General features: G+C 40.3%; 1 protein-coding gene across 1 annotated transcript; it reads left to right on the top strand.

Annotated features, from left to right (window-relative positions):
* Nucleotides 1-423: 423 nt before the first annotated feature.
* dlx4b (distal-less homeobox 4b) lies at nt 424-7,711 on the top strand. Its single transcript, XM_055657282.1, has 3 exons — nt 424-1,204; nt 1,904-2,097; nt 5,324-7,711. Exons 1-3 carry the CDS (start codon nt 904-906, stop codon nt 5,573-5,575), a joined length of 747 nt encoding a protein of 248 aa, XP_055513257.1. The 5' UTR covers nt 424-903; the 3' UTR covers nt 5,576-7,711.
* Nucleotides 7,712-15,496: the final 7,785 nt, after the last annotated feature.

The following is a 15,496-nucleotide window of genomic DNA, read 5'->3' as shown; positions in this document are numbered from 1 at the left end:
TTAAAAAAATACGTCGTTCTTTGCGCCTGCGAGGTTTTTTTGTCAATAGTGCATGGAATTGTTTACAACAACATGGAGTGACAGATGTAAGTGCTCTAACGAAATACAACTTAGAGCTTCTTGTTCTGCATCTTGCGTTATGTAACGCGTGCAATTTATATGTAGCCATTTTAGATTCCATTATCAACAGAGCAGTGAACTTTTGTCTCCGGAGTGTTGCAGAACGAGCCGGGGCGGTATTTTAAACAGGAGAGATCGCTAAAGCGGCAACTCGGTGTTCTTACAGTGGAAGTATTTTTTAATCGTTCCCTACCCGTTTCCTTTTTTCAGACAGAGAGAAGGAGAAGTATAAGCACGTCCATTTGCGTTTGCAAAGCTACGTTCGAATGATTGCTGCTGATGTTATATTTATTATTTGTTTACTAGGTTTTTTTTCGGGGCACGCCATAAAACAGTTTGGTAGCATGTTATAACGTGTTTATGAAATTGTCTGCTGATTATTTCGGATGGGTTGTTCGCTGATGGAAATGCAGCTTTCATTAACTGAGTCTAATTAAAGTTAATTAGGATCGCCGCCGGGCAAGTGATGTAAGATTCCGCTGGTCCAATCGCAAGGCAGGAGACAGCCAATTGGATACGTTTGCATATCAGATCCATATGCATGAAGCTGCCATGCAAATCCAGAAGTTTTCCTGAATTTCACGGGGAATTCTCTCAACTTAACTCTCTTTTTTTATACTCGGCGGACAAGTGGGAAAATCACCTCTACTTGGGGGAAATTGAGAAGCAGACGCTTGGATTTGGTTGGCGATCAAACTCTGTCAGTTTCATGTGGCGCGTCAATTTCATGTCAGTTTCCTGCAGACTGATCATTCCTAGTCAGCCCTGTGCACTTCCTCGTTAATGATGACTATGACCGCGATGGCTGACGGTCTGTTAGCACCAGACTCTTCCAAGTCGGCCTTTCTCGAGTTTGGACATCCAGCTCAACAGACATCTCCTGGCATGTCCCATGGACACTACCCGGTGCACGGCTTGCACTCCAGCGGACATTCTCAGCACGATGGTTCCTACTCAGGCGCCTCTTCCTATGGCAGATCGCTGGGTTACCCATACCAGAGCCCAGTTAGCAATCACGCACCTAATCCGTACATGCCATACCAGAACAACAACACTTTGGGTCACACCAGGTTAGACGACACAGGTAAGAGCCTTTCGTACACCAGTCCCCGTGGTAAAAGCAATCGGAGTACATCATGACTTCCTTCGTCATTCTATCAAGTCAGCCCCCCCCCCCCTTTCAGAGACGCGATGCCGAGATTTGAGAGGCCTCTGTTATGACATTATTTGTGTATTTCTAAAAAAATGTACTTTAATCGCGTTCTTTAAATAGACACGCGCAATTAGGGGAATCTAATTCTGAAAATTCAGGAGCTCGGCGATACACCATTCGATCTCCTGCCAAACGATGGGACAATTAGCCGACGCAACGGCGAAATAAGTCATTGTTTGCCGAGAGGTCCACTTTGTTGCGGAAATTGGGAGGTTAAACGATCTGATCGGTTGCGGTGGATCGCTGCAACAGTCTCCAGCGAAATGCTGCTGGCGTGAAGAATTTTGAAATTTGACCCTTTTTTGTATGTTTTGCGTAGTAAGCCGTATCGTCGTGTAGTTTGGAAGTCAAATACCGGAGCTCTTGCAACGCACCCAGTATTTTCAATCGATCAAAACGTCACTGTTTTCCCTGTAATAATTCACTTTATAACGATAAACCTGTGCCCCCCCCCCCCCCCCCCCCCCTCCGTGGGTTCGAAATTTGAGGGCCGTTTGATTCAACCTGTATGGGACGGTTACTAAAAAATGTGATGGCCTTAAGGTTTAGTCTTTCTCATTTCCCTCCGAGATCACGAGAAGTCGACGGTAATCGAAAATGGAGAAATCCGATTGAATGGAAAAGGGAAAAAGATCCGAAAACCGAGGACCATTTATTCGAGCTTACAGCTGCAGGCTCTGAACCATCGCTTCCAGCAGACGCAGTATTTGGCATTACCAGAGAGAGCAGAACTGGCAGCCTCCTTGGGACTCACCCAGACACAGGTAGGAAGCCGACTCCCCTCTTGGATATACGAAGGTTCCTTTTTTTTTAAAGAAAATGCAATCTCTTTGTTCTTGTGAGAAAAATGCGCACACTCACGCGCGCCTGAAAACGCATCCATATTTACCTAGGTCAGGTCTCGTTTTTAAACTACCAACACCGTGTTAGTTGAGTACTTGGGTTAAACTCATTGAATTTGCCAAGCTACCGTAATTAGCGATGACTTGGATTTAGAACTTCGAGCAACAAGCGCGGGACCCTTGTGTGTGGTCTCGCCACCACTCAAAGCCCCCTTGTACTTGTACATTCATCAAAAATGCAAACAGAATTTCTCTTTTCGGAGAAGGTCATGAAATAATCAGCGTGAAGAAGCGTCCCGATCCGAAACGCTGTCTGTCCATTCCCCTCCACTGATACTATCTGAGTTCCTCCAGCACATTGCTCCTTTCTCTTCTCTGGTTATTTTAACCTCAATGTGTCATTAAACATGCAAGTTGAATGTGTGTGTGCAGCATCCTACCACTGCCCGCCGAAGTGACAGAGGCCAATTATCCGACTTTGCGTGGTGCCGCTTCTTGTAATTTCCTTGTGGGGGGGCTTTTTATTTGATCCGCTACTATTAATCAGTTAAATAACTGGAATTAAAAGACCAAATACATTTATAATTGCTTCTTAAAAAAATCTTAGTCAACTATTTAAAAAATAGATTAGTGCAGTCTGACAACCATGCTGTATGATGCACCCATTTGATCTTGACACATGCACGGTGCTTTTTCAATACCAAAACAACAAGATTACTAATACCATTTTCTAATAGCCACAATTCTACATTGCAAACTTTACTAAAATCCAAGAGGCGGCTAGCAATTCCAGTCTTTCAAACCTTCTGAGAGAATGCTGTGCATAAAACAAATGACGGTGGAGGTCACAGGTAGCGGGATCACACCGGAGAAACGCTTTTAAACACTGCTTAGTCTATCTACAAGCTCGTTGTAGCAATGCACGTTCTACTCGAGTGCAAGTACCTAAACCCTCAGTATGCGATTCAAGTACCAATCATAATCTGGGCAACCGCGAAAATTTTTCTAAATCTACCATTTCACTTCACATTGTGTTAAGGCCCTATAAAGTATTTCAGTATTCTCAGAAAACTGAAGGTCTAACTTGCTCCCTTCCTGCGCAGGTCAAACTACATCAGATTGTTGTTTCTTTTTTACGCGTTCAATTCTTCCTGATATTCCCAGTTGTTTCAGTTGAAAATTAGTTCCTGACGTCCGCGTGTTCAAAATAAGTTGACCACACTGGGATTTCAAGTTCGTGTGAATGTCAATACTCGTGTTGAATATGTGTTACTGAAGAAAAGATCCAGAGCGCCCGTCCCTTAACATGGGGACCGCTACTAAGGGCGTGCGACGCTCTTTCTTTCTTTCATAGGAGAGGAGGGCCGGATTCGAAAAATAACAAAAACACATTTAAATTTGACTATAATTAATTACAGTATAACACCTTCCTATTTAGATTTTTTTAAGCCTTTTAATTCTAACGTAATTATTAGAAAGAATGCATTTGTCTTAAAGATTAAATATTCCATCTGATTTCGGATTTATAGTGTAACTATAGTGTATCTTTTCAAATAATATAAACATCGCAACCTTTCACATCTCAGCTACTGGTTGTGCTCAAATATACTGGGAGTATTGTACAGCCGAACAACTGCTTGCGGAACATACAGTATATGCGCATTGCTTGACCATCAGAAATAAGTGCAGAAGTTAATTAATAGGATCCAAATATAAAATAGACATTATGGAAACATATATGAAGGGAAAAATGAGGAGTATATTTCAAAGCGAAGCAGCTTTGAACGTTCACTTTTGATCTCATAGATTGCGTGAAACACACGAGTTCAATGCGACTGTGGTCCTTCAACAACAGCACCAACAATAACCTAAAACGATGCTGCTGCCAATTACTGAGAACATTCTTCCGAATTTGTGATACTTACTCAACACTTAGTGCATTTGATTAGTATGTTCCCATTGTTGCATCCTGTTACCTTCCAGAGATATATGTTATACAATCCATCTTAACGTTGCATATTTACCTTATTTACATGGAATTGGGGGGAGGGTGTGATACAATCCCTTGTTGAGTTATATTTTAAACCAAAACTTGAGGTGAGTGCAAACATTAAAAAAAAAAATGTCGCTAATATAAACCACGAAGGGAATATTTCCAATTTCGTTTGTAAGATAACTGGCCATTTACTGCAAACCTTAAATATCACTTAGGCTTCAAAGAAATAGTTTATTTCAGTCTAATCCTTATCAATTCGGAGCCAAACCGAGCCTTATTAAAATGGCAACTTCTAAAGGAAACTCTACACACGTGTATTTTAATACGGAATTACGGTTTGCATAAGATCACGAAGTTTGCGAAAGTAAATGACTTTTTCCCTTCACAGACGAGATGAGCATATGCCGATCTGTATTAAAATTCTAACTGCTTTCCTAAGAAGTTTGCGGTTCCAGTAGATTGGAGAATCTGTACCCGAAATAAACAGCTTACCACTAAGTGCTGGAGTAACTCGGCGGCTCAGGTAACATCTGTGAAGGAACGAGATAGGCAATATTTTGGGTCCAGACCCTTCTAGAGACGGAACCGAAATCTCCACCACCCATTCCTTCCACGGATGTCGTCTGACCCGCTGCGTTCCTCCATCACTTTGTGTTTTACTTAAGATTCCAGCATCTGTAGTTCATCGTGTCTCCCGAGTCACCCGATTTTTCACGTGTCCTCTCCTTTATATGTCCGTATCAAAACTGTAAAAAATGTATTTCCTTAAGACAAATGCGTTTCATTTCCCCCTGAAAGTTCAAAATTGAATTGTTGCAATCATTTGCTCTTGGGCCCGCTGTAAATCAGCTTGAATGGTCAAGAACCACTGGTTTGAGAAGATCGTGGGAAAGTGGTTATAGTATGTTGAAACCTCTCTATATTGCACACCCACCCTTATTATCCATTAACAGTGTGGCTGTCTTGGTCCGATGCAAATTTATTTTAAATGCATTGAAGTATTACAATTTGGGATGTTTTTATTTGGATCACTTATAAACTTAGACTGGTGACCAAGCCATACAACAATGTATTCTACATAGTGATGTCAGTGTTGACTTGAACTTAAACAGTGAAGTAAATAAGATGCCTCGTTTTTTTATTTTGTTTCAGGTGAAAATCTGGTTTCAGAACAAACGCTCCAAGTATAAGAAGTTGATGAAACACGGCTCCAGTGTACAAGAAGGTGACCATCTGCCCACCTCTGCTGCTTTGTCTCCATGCTCACCTAATATCCCACCAGTCTGGGACGTTGCCATGGCAAATAAAGGTGCCACTATGCCACCAAACAGCTACATTAACAGTTTTGGGTCGTGGTACCCACCGCCACACCAGGACACCATGCCGAGACCCCAGATGATGTGATTGACCAGGAGTACAATCGATCCCATGGACTTTCTAACATTTAATCAAAAAGTCACATGATTTGTGGTAGTCTTATGGACCAGAAACAATGACTGATTTGAGATACCAATGGCTATGTGCGTTCAGTCATATCCAAACAGGTTTGTCCATGAAATGCACTGGGTACTTAGAGTCAAGCTTCTCTAATGAGTGCAATGCAAACCTTGTATGATGTTTGGAATTCAATTGGAGAAGTTTGATGCAGCTGTAATCAACGTTGTGAATTGCAAAAAAAGGACTGATTTTATAGCTCTTCTATTAAGCTCAATTTTAATGTTGTTTAAAAAAAAAACACTTCAGGATGCAGATCCTTCTTAGTTGGTTAAAATACAAAGGCTGTATTTCAAAGTGTTTACAGGCAGGCTGACCCATTCCTTGCGGAGGATAAATATCATATTAACCAAGTTTTATTTAATTATCATTATTCCAATTTTAAGCCTTGCGGCTTTCTAAACAAAACTACAAACACCTCTTTAGTTAAAGTATCAGACTGGAATTTATAGCGGTTCTTTTTGTGTGCCACAGATATTTTCTTTTGGTCAGGGCAGAGTGAATATGATGAATTAAAACAAATACAGTTGCCATGATGTGTACAGTTGGAAATAATTGTTGGAAATACAATGTTATTTTCCCAGCATCTACAAAAAGCAAAAAAAAGACAGACTAAAGTTTGGGTCTTTGATCCTTAATCCACCAATCCTTAATATTCTGGGGGGAAAAATGTGCTGTCTGTTTTCAGATGCCAAGGGAAATGGTGCATTTCCAATGTTGTCAGCATTGCAAAAAAAAATGTCTGCACTTTTATAGTTGCTTTGTATGTTAGAACTATTTTTGGAGATGGAGTCATAGAGTTATACATCATAGAAACAGGTGCTTCAGCTCAATTTGCCCATGCCAACCAAGATGCCCCCTCTACCCTGGTCCCACCCGCCTGAATTTGGCCCAAGTCTCTAAATATCTTTCCTATCCATATACCTTACAAGTGTCTTTTAAACGTTATAGTACTGCCTCAACTACCTCCGCTAGCAGCTTGTTCCATATACCTGTGAAAAAGTTGCCCCTCAGGTTCCTATTAAATTTTTCCCCTCTTGCCCTAAACCTATGTTTTTTTTTAAATTAACAAAATTAAAAACAGAGGACATAGGTTTAAAGAAACTTTAAATTACCCTTTCCAATTTTAGTCCATTAACATTGAGAGACAGGACAAGTAAGTTGCAACATCACCATGCACAGTAGTTCCATCTGCTATGTGTACATTTAAATGATTGCTAATCAAGACTGCAAGTGTTCAGAATAACTAAAGGCAGAAGACCTATTTTGGATCGAAACAATGCAATTAGGGCAAGGAAGGTATCCTCAACCCATCACCACTAACAGCTACTTCCCTCCAGATCACCATCTCGCACACCCCCAATAAACTATACAATTAATAATGAAGTGTGATGTGTTGTATAATCAACTGGATGTGGCTCCCATTTGAAATACAGCCTATGTAGGGAAATAAACCAGATATGTTTAGCTCATCCAAGCAATATGAAGGCAAAAAAAAGATGTCTTGGAGAACAGAACGGTGGAACACAGTACATGTGTGTATATATTGTTAATTAGTTGTAAATAGTGCATATGTATTATGTCATTATTCTAAGTAAATCAGTGATATGCGTTCAAAGCATCTTATATACACCCCAATTCCGATAAACATGGCTACTCGATTTAATAGTAGGTTTCTCAGGATAATAGAAGCCGGAGCGTGTTCGCATTTTTTTTAAAGAAAAAAAAAGCAATGCCGACTTACTGTGGATTTAACTCTTAAGTGTAAAGGAAAGGCAGTCTGATTGCATGTAATTGAACAAACTATTTTACACCCCAACAAGATTTCTTACTTACGTTTCCCGGAGGTCAAACATAGACGTACAGCTTACTAGATTTTTAAAATTATATAAAATGTTATGCGGTCACGTTAAAAAAAAAAAGTGGAGAAAACGTGATTTTATTTTTGCATGACCACATATTAATTTGCCGAAAAGAATTGGTGCATATCTGGAGATGTTGTTATTTGTCTTTCTGATTAAAAAGGCTTTGGACTTTTAAAATCCATCTGTTGTTTGTAGTTTGATAAACAAGGATCCAAGCGGCTTTGTTTCAGTAAACCTGGAATTGTAATAAATTTGCCGGGTTGTTAGTTCAGTTAATCCAAGAGATGGATAGAATTTTTTCTGTCTTGATTGTTGCATCTCTATTTTTTTGAACGACACATAAAAAAAATCTGACGCTATTACTTGAAGCTGGCGCGCTTATTAAATAAAAATCCAAAGGCATTTTTTTGGAGGCAAGTGTGAGGTGGGGTGTGTTTACGTATTTTCTATTTAAGAATAAGCTTTAAAGTGACGCATGCCATCTTTTAAGACCCTAAAATGCAATCGAGAGAAAAAAAATGGAAGTTAGTACTTGTCACACGTTGAATAATTGCAGGTAATCACCTGTCTTTCCAATGTTCATTGCCTGTTTGTCTACTAAAACTTCCGGCTGATGTATTTCACACAACCTGCTTTGCTACCAACCGATGGTGTCACCGGCAAACAATCACATTATAACGAGCCCAAAACTGTATATTTAATTTCACTGTTGACAACCATATTGCTCTTGCGTTTCAGTCCAATTTAATCTTTATCTCACAGTCCAATTCAATCTTTTCATCACCTAGATGCTGAAAGTTATTTTGTTCCCGAGCCAGCATTCTGTGTCATTTTATTTTGCTATTTTGAGGTTAATGCTAATGGCTATCTTCATTGTGGTCCATGTAAACCATTCATAAATAGGATATAGCACATGTTATAACCCGCACGCCCCACCCCCTCTCGCCACCATTAAACATATGCAATTGTTTAAAATGTGTGTTCCTTGACTGAATATTAATGAAGACTAAGAATCTGCTACAGTAAGCCTCTTGTTAGCCAAGTAAACACAGACCCACCGTGCCAAACGTGATTGATTAAGTAATAATATGCATTGACTGTCAGTCGGAACTAACGGCCTGAAACCCTGTAGGCATGGAAGAATATGGTCGACTTTTTCCCCTTTAAAAAAAATTCTTAAAGCGAATAAATCTATATTCCTTGTTCAAAGGTTTGACAGATACACCTGTGTCTTACATTTCCAATTAAGAAACGTACTACTTACCACGTGTCTCCCCCGTGTCATGCCCCGCAAACTACAACACGTATTGAAATCCGCGGTTAGTTCTCCCAATTTTTTGTCAAAGTCAGTCTACAAGACAAGATAGTGTATTTACAGATTTTAATGCATAAAAGCTCCCATGTCAAGCCTCCCCCCGTAACATCTGCACTGCAAACCGTGTGCAAAGCCCACTTCCCTGCTATTTTAAGATTTTTTTTTATGCTTGTGTGAAAGGGGCTGTAATTAGAGCAATTTTGACTATAGCTCCCTGAATAAAGCGCTTTCCATCAAGATAATTACCAGCAATTTTCGGTCGCCTAAATGCACTGCTTAATATGTAACAATTCCGAGTGGGGGAAAAAAAAGAGAAATCAGGCAGATGCTCCGGCTGCAGTTTTGTTGCACAGATTTGAGTTGTTATTACCTAAATTACTTGCAGGTGTATATTGCAATCAACAAAAATACTGATAAAAGGAAAAGAAACAGGCTTTGGATCGATATAGAAAGCAAACCGAGAAATCTGCATTACAAAGGTATTTATGCCGTGGCAGTAACATTCTGTTTTTCGTACTTCAACGGAATATACGTTTGTCTGATCCCCGGTAATAGGCTGCTACTATACCCACGGACAACCTATTGTCGAGAACTGAATAGAAAACGGCCGAGTGTTAACTCCTGTTAACTCCTCGCGTTCCATAACTTATTTTCCTGGAGAAATGAATACAGGACTCCCCTTTCCTGCCACATGGGCTCCAACACTCTCCGATTTCTCCCTCTCACTCTCCCATCCGCCAGTAAACGGCAGAGTGGAATTTGGTGGAACAGAGTGGAACCAAAGGATCTGAAATAATCGTTGAGGCAGAAAGCGACCGGTGATTCCAAGAGAATGTTTTTTTTTTAACTTAACCATCCCAATGTAGTTTAGGACAATTTTAAAAGATGGATAGTTTTACACCATTGTGTTTCATATGCCACCTGATACACCTTCTATTGTGACACATTTATCTCAAAATACTGCAGCCTTAAAATTTCCCCTCTTAAACGTTAGCATATTTTTCAAATGACCTGCCTATGGAGTTCAGTTCAGTCTCCGCACTTCTAGCATCAGGCCTGTAAGTAATTTTCAGGCGCTTGTATAATCAGCAAATAACGTATCAACAAACCCGCCTGATAAGAAGGGACAAATAATTCCTATGCAGTCAGTATACCTTTGGGGGTAACAGGGAAACAGTGCACCAGGAAATCGCAACTGGGTGTAGTCCTTTCTTTTTTTTTAAACTTGCATTTTGACTGATCTAATCAAGGTAGCTGTTTTTCCCCGTTGACCTCAGCGGATTACAGTTATGCGATTTGAACACTTAGTCGGTATTCCTGACCATAGTTTTCACAAAACTATCCCAGGCGCGCCCTAACGGATAGACCATCGATGCGGAAAAGTTGTCGGATTATCAAAGATCACAAGCAGAATCAGTATGCCAAAACGTCAAGAACGCCTTGGAGGCAATGAAAAACATACCACATACAGCCGCAGGGGTGAGCAGAACACACATCCTACTCACAAACCGAAACTTAACATGTTGATCAGCAATATTGCTGGACATCCCCGCGTTTCCCCCCTCTCATTACTGAATATACAGGATAATTATATCTCTTAACTCTAGCCGAGAAAATATGTTTCAGAGCACACGAGAAAGGATAAGCGAAGGGTAAAGGCTTACCTGCTATGGCTGGTTTTTACACAGAAATTATTTTTCAGCCGAAAGAATGACAAATTGTCAGCTTCCACCCCCACCCCCCCCCCCCCCCCCCCCCCCCCTCCCCCCCTCCCCCTCCCCTCTCCCTCTTCTCCCCTCTCCCCTCTCCTCTCCCTCAAATACATTCAACAAAAGTGTAGGGAATGGAGCTATCAGCGGAGATGCAGCTACTCTGGTTAAAGCTCCAAGTGTGAATTAATTCAGCTATCAGCGTCCTCTTTATATTCTCAGCTCAATTAGCCTTTATTACTGGCCATGTTTACTCATCGAGAGATGGGATAAAATGTGTTGAATAGAGAAATTGCTCATCTTTGCAAATTATAGGTAATTTTAAAGCTTGAGATTATAATAATAGCAGTCCAATCTGGACAGCCTACGTATAGTCTTCCAAACAGCATAATTACTGGAAAGGTTTAGGAACTCCAGAGTACTGAATTCATTATTTACTCTTCTCTTTGACGAACTTGGGGCTGTTTGATGAATACAAATCGTACTGATATAATTACAGTTCGGATTAATTTTTTTTTTTATGATTGTGAGCCTCTGGGACATATTCTCCAGTAAATCTCGGAAAGGATGCAACTTGTCCAGCGCCAGCAGTGGAGATCAGTTGTGCTTTATTTTTCTCCTTTATTACTTTGTACACAACGAGAGAGATTGGGAAAGTGCCCCCTTTAAGGTGGGGTGAGGAAACCTGCCTCGGACATACTTGAAATACTTTCCATTGTAATTGTTCCAAAAAAAATGTTTTTGAGGTCAGATTTAAGCTCCTAAAATGTAAATGAAATTCTGCTGTTCGCTTTGATGTCTAACGGTCAGGGTCTCAAGAAGTTACAAATAAAATTATAATCCGCATCGCCGGATTTTGGTTTTCGGTTTTAAGCAAGCGAAAGTCTGAGTTGGAATCCCATTGTATTTCATCTGACAAGAATCGCTGACGATGTATTGATTTTAACTCAGAAAGGGTGATTTTTGCAAAGTTTCCTGCTACTATAATGTATAGGATTCCTTGTGTTTTGTTTTCAACGTCGGGGCTACGGGAAGACGTGAACATTTGTGGATGTTTCTGAATGCAAGACATGTCCATCAGTCCGCAATGAGTTACACAGTTAATTGTGCTGGGTACAGTTGCTATACAGTATTTTAAATGTCATGTCATTATTTCAACGCGCTGTGATGTGCCATGTATTTCGTGTTTAACATACCGGCGAGGAATTCGATACAGTGGTTGAATCCTTGGGTATGAAAAATCATTATATATAATATATATATATATATTACACGCAGCATCTGTAGACATCAAGGCTCATAAACAATGAAATTGGAGCTTGAACCAATTTCTAATTATAACCCCAACCTCACCGCCAACTAACCCCCACCCCAACACAGAGACACGCCACCACCTTCTTCTTTCGCCCTTTGCTACCACCCCCCTCGTCCTCCCCCCCACCCTGCACTCGTACAACGCTTTCACTTTATTTCCTTTAATGGGCGGGCTGTTTTTAAAACATGGTATTAACGCGTCTTTGCGAGCTGTTCTTTGTATTGCCAAGCTTCCTCGGTTAGAAACGACGCTATCTCTACCATCTTAAAGGATCGCAGTCCACTGCTCCCTCTACCTGTCTCACGTAATATATTCCAGCATTTACAAACCTGGTCTCAGTTTTCAAAACAAAACTTTTTTTCCCCCCATATCATACACATCCCTATTCCTTCCAACCATTAAACAGCGTGGATAATAACATTAAACTTCAACGCACTCTCAAGTACTACATGCTTACTTGCCCGCCGGAGTGTATAATTGAAACCAGTGTATTTACAGTGTGTTCTGTAGTCAATGCATTAGGACCAGTGTATTTACAGTATGTTCTATAGTCAATGTATCTGCTATAACTGTTATGGATATTGAGCGGCGAATTGTTAATTTCTTATAAATCCTTTCAATTTTAACATGTAAAGCAAAAACACCTAAATAAAATAAATAAAAGTAATTCCGTCTCAAAGCACCCAATAAAACCAGCAAGGTTGTGGCATCCAGTTCACCTGCGCAGATTAAATCAGATGAATATCAAACACAGGCAATCTAATCTGGTAGGTGTATCTCAAACGTAAATTTTGTCACCGAGTCTGGTGGTAAAGTCATATGCATAATAGTCAGATAAACTGTTTTCGAGAAAAAAAAATAGCGGAGTGAGAAAAATGACAGATTTCTATTCGATTTGATACAGTGGTGTCGATACAATGCTCAGGGGGTGCGCTTCACTTAAAATATAATTCATGCGGTAACCGGTAAGTGAGAATAAATGCCTCATTTATCCACTGTTGGCATTTTAGGTGAATTTTAGGCTATCTATGTTTCGGAGAAGGCCTCTGGTGCTTTTGTTCCGACAAAACCTCGGAAGGACGACACAAGAGGCTGCAAATGCTGGAATCTTGTGCAAAAAACAAACTGCTAGAAAATCTCAGCGGGTCAGGCAGCATCTGAGGAGGGAATGGACAGTCGACGGGTCAGAAAGGTCCCTGCCTATTTACCCCCCACAGATGCTGTCTGACGCGCTGTTTCTCCAGCAATTTGTTGGGTTTTTTTGCTTAGCATTTTAGTTTTCATTTCACATACCTTTTATAAAAAATGTAGCTCGTTATAGGACAATTCGGGACGTACTGCAGTGGCGACTAGAATGCATTTGAAACAACATTGGGCGTCAGTAAACATTGCAATCTTCCTGAGATACTTGTAATTTGTAATTTGTAAGTCATAAAATTGTAACAGCATCTAATCACTATGCATCGTTCGCTTATTTCCCGTACATTACATCCACACCGCCACGAAGAAGAGTGGACATATCCACCCATAGTTTTTTGATACAATGCAATCACAAAATTATAGTCTTTTATTGTAACCATTCTGACACAAGCATGCTATATCTTAGAGGAACGTTTATGCACAGAGGGGAAAGTTTGCTGTAAATCATCCACTGCAAAGCCTACAGTGTAGTTACTTGGATAATGAGACGATATAATAACTGACAATGTCAGTGAAACAATGCAAATGTCATGTCTGCATTTTGAATAAAGAGGACGGATAAATGATGAGTGTCTTTTAACTGCTGCTTCTACTTTATATTTCAGGGTTTCCATGAAACCACCGGTCTTTGTTCTTATCTGGCGATGTAATTTAATTATTTAGACTTCTGTATTCGGGAACTCTCTTTCTCAAATGATTTTTTACAGGTGTCACTATATACTGTGGCAGAGCCATTCATTGAGGTGGAAATATTATTTTACTGGTTGCAAATATTCTTTTTAGATTAATTGCAATAATTGGCGTTATTAAAATTATCCTTACAGAGGTCTGGCTACATCCCGGTTTAGTTAACATAGTCTGTATAAACCAACACACGGACATCCTGCGCTGTACGCTAAATCTCCTTGGCCTCTCGTTGCTTCTGGGGCTTTTGGTCCACGTTATGCAGAATTGCGGTGTATCCTTTGCAAAAGGCTCAGACATCATTTCAACTGCAATGAAGGGACTGTTGTTAGGATTCCGTTATATAATTTTAATTACCACCCACGGTATTTAATCTAGCGTGTCTATTACGCAGACTTGTTTATTGCGAGCGCCAAGATATACAAATAACTGATCCACGAGCATCCAGGTTGGAGTTTAAAAAAAAGTGAGGGCTTGTACAGCGATCTGTTGTTAGGACGCCGCGTTGGTGTGCCGGAGCGCTGGAAGGATTACACGTATTCACGATCCGAGGAAGGTATTGTCATCGTTCACCTATCTGCGTAGATGTGCAAACCGATACAAATACACCCAGAACGCTTATAAAATGGACCACCCGCCGACCTGTTTATATACGGATGGGAGTGTTGTAAATACTAGTTAAAGCTTGTACAGAGCATGTCTTTACATTTTAATATATGTAGCGTCTTGTTAATGAAATCTGAATCGATTTTGAGTTAATTATTTGGATCTCCAATCTTTATGTGTTACCTGAAGAAAATGAAAATACTTGAAATGCTTTCCCACCCTAAACATTCGCCTGATGCATGGGGTATAACAGGACGGGGGCAGGAGAGCTCAAAAACTCATGTAATTTGGCTTGAGTTAAACCTCTTTTTCCCCTTCTGCTCCGTCGTCCCCTCCTCCATCCCAGCCCCGCTTCAATCAAGGTCCCTGCCCTTGTAAAGGCGGGCGGTGTTATTTGTGTTCGGAGGCTGAGTTTGGTAAGAAAGGGGTTAAGTCAGGCAGCTCCTGTTGTAGTCAGCCTGGCAATCGCAACAGCTTTGATGCACTTGCTGGTATGTGAATTCTAGCACGATATTAACCCCAGGCGATGGAGCAGTTTTTTTCTGGCAGTCGTGCCTAATAAAATCCTGCTCCACACAACTCAGTGTCTCCAGAATGTCTGCCTCGCTGTCGCCTATAGAGCTTTTGCACGCAGCCCTCCAACCAAACTGCCTTTAATAGCAGGAGATGGGTGTATTTTTTTAACTATTTGCTATCCACATGCTGACCTTTTGCGTAGCTCTTGAAATGTTTTCATCTAGTTGCATTTCCTTGTTGTATTTTCGGCATTTGCTCCAATTTGTATAGTAAGCACGATCCAGGAAATGGATTAGAATGTAAATTGGTGAACTTTCCTCACAGTTTAACAGCAAGCATGTTTCTGGTCCTTAGTGAAATGCAGGTGCATCTTTGGGTCACTTTAAATAGGTCATTTAGTATAAACGGGATGAAAGTAAACTACTAAAATGATACTTTCAATCAAATGCAACTTTGTGCAAAAGTATGAATATTTAGTGATGTATAGTGACTTTTAGACTTAATGGGGCATAACGTAAATATTAAGAGTTCGTGTAGTGGTTTAGTTTTGGGTAACTATTCTCGTCAATGTATTTCGTGGCATAAGATGCTCTTTTCTCAAAATAAGGTGAGTTAAACAGG

Source organism: Leucoraja erinacea, chromosome 27 (assembly GCF_028641065.1).
Source record: "Leucoraja erinacea ecotype New England chromosome 27, Leri_hhj_1, whole genome shotgun sequence".
Classification (NCBI taxonomy): domain Eukaryota; kingdom Metazoa; phylum Chordata; class Chondrichthyes; order Rajiformes; family Rajidae; genus Leucoraja; species Leucoraja erinaceus.
This window is presented reverse-complemented; position numbering and strand designations above follow the sequence as displayed.

Bases quoted from the DNA above. Each gene is read 5' to 3' on its own strand.
- dlx4b (XM_055657282.1), top strand. From the start codon at position 904: ATGATGACTATGACCGCGATGGCTGACGGTCTGTTAGCACCAGACTCT. The intron at 1,205-1,903 runs GTAAGAGCCTTT...TTTCCCTCCGAG, and splicing joins CACCAGGTTAGACGACACAG to ATCACGAGAAGTCGACGGTA. The intron at 2,098-5,323 runs GTAGGAAGCCGA...ATTTTGTTTCAG, and splicing joins TGGGACTCACCCAGACACAG to GTGAAAATCTGGTTTCAGAA.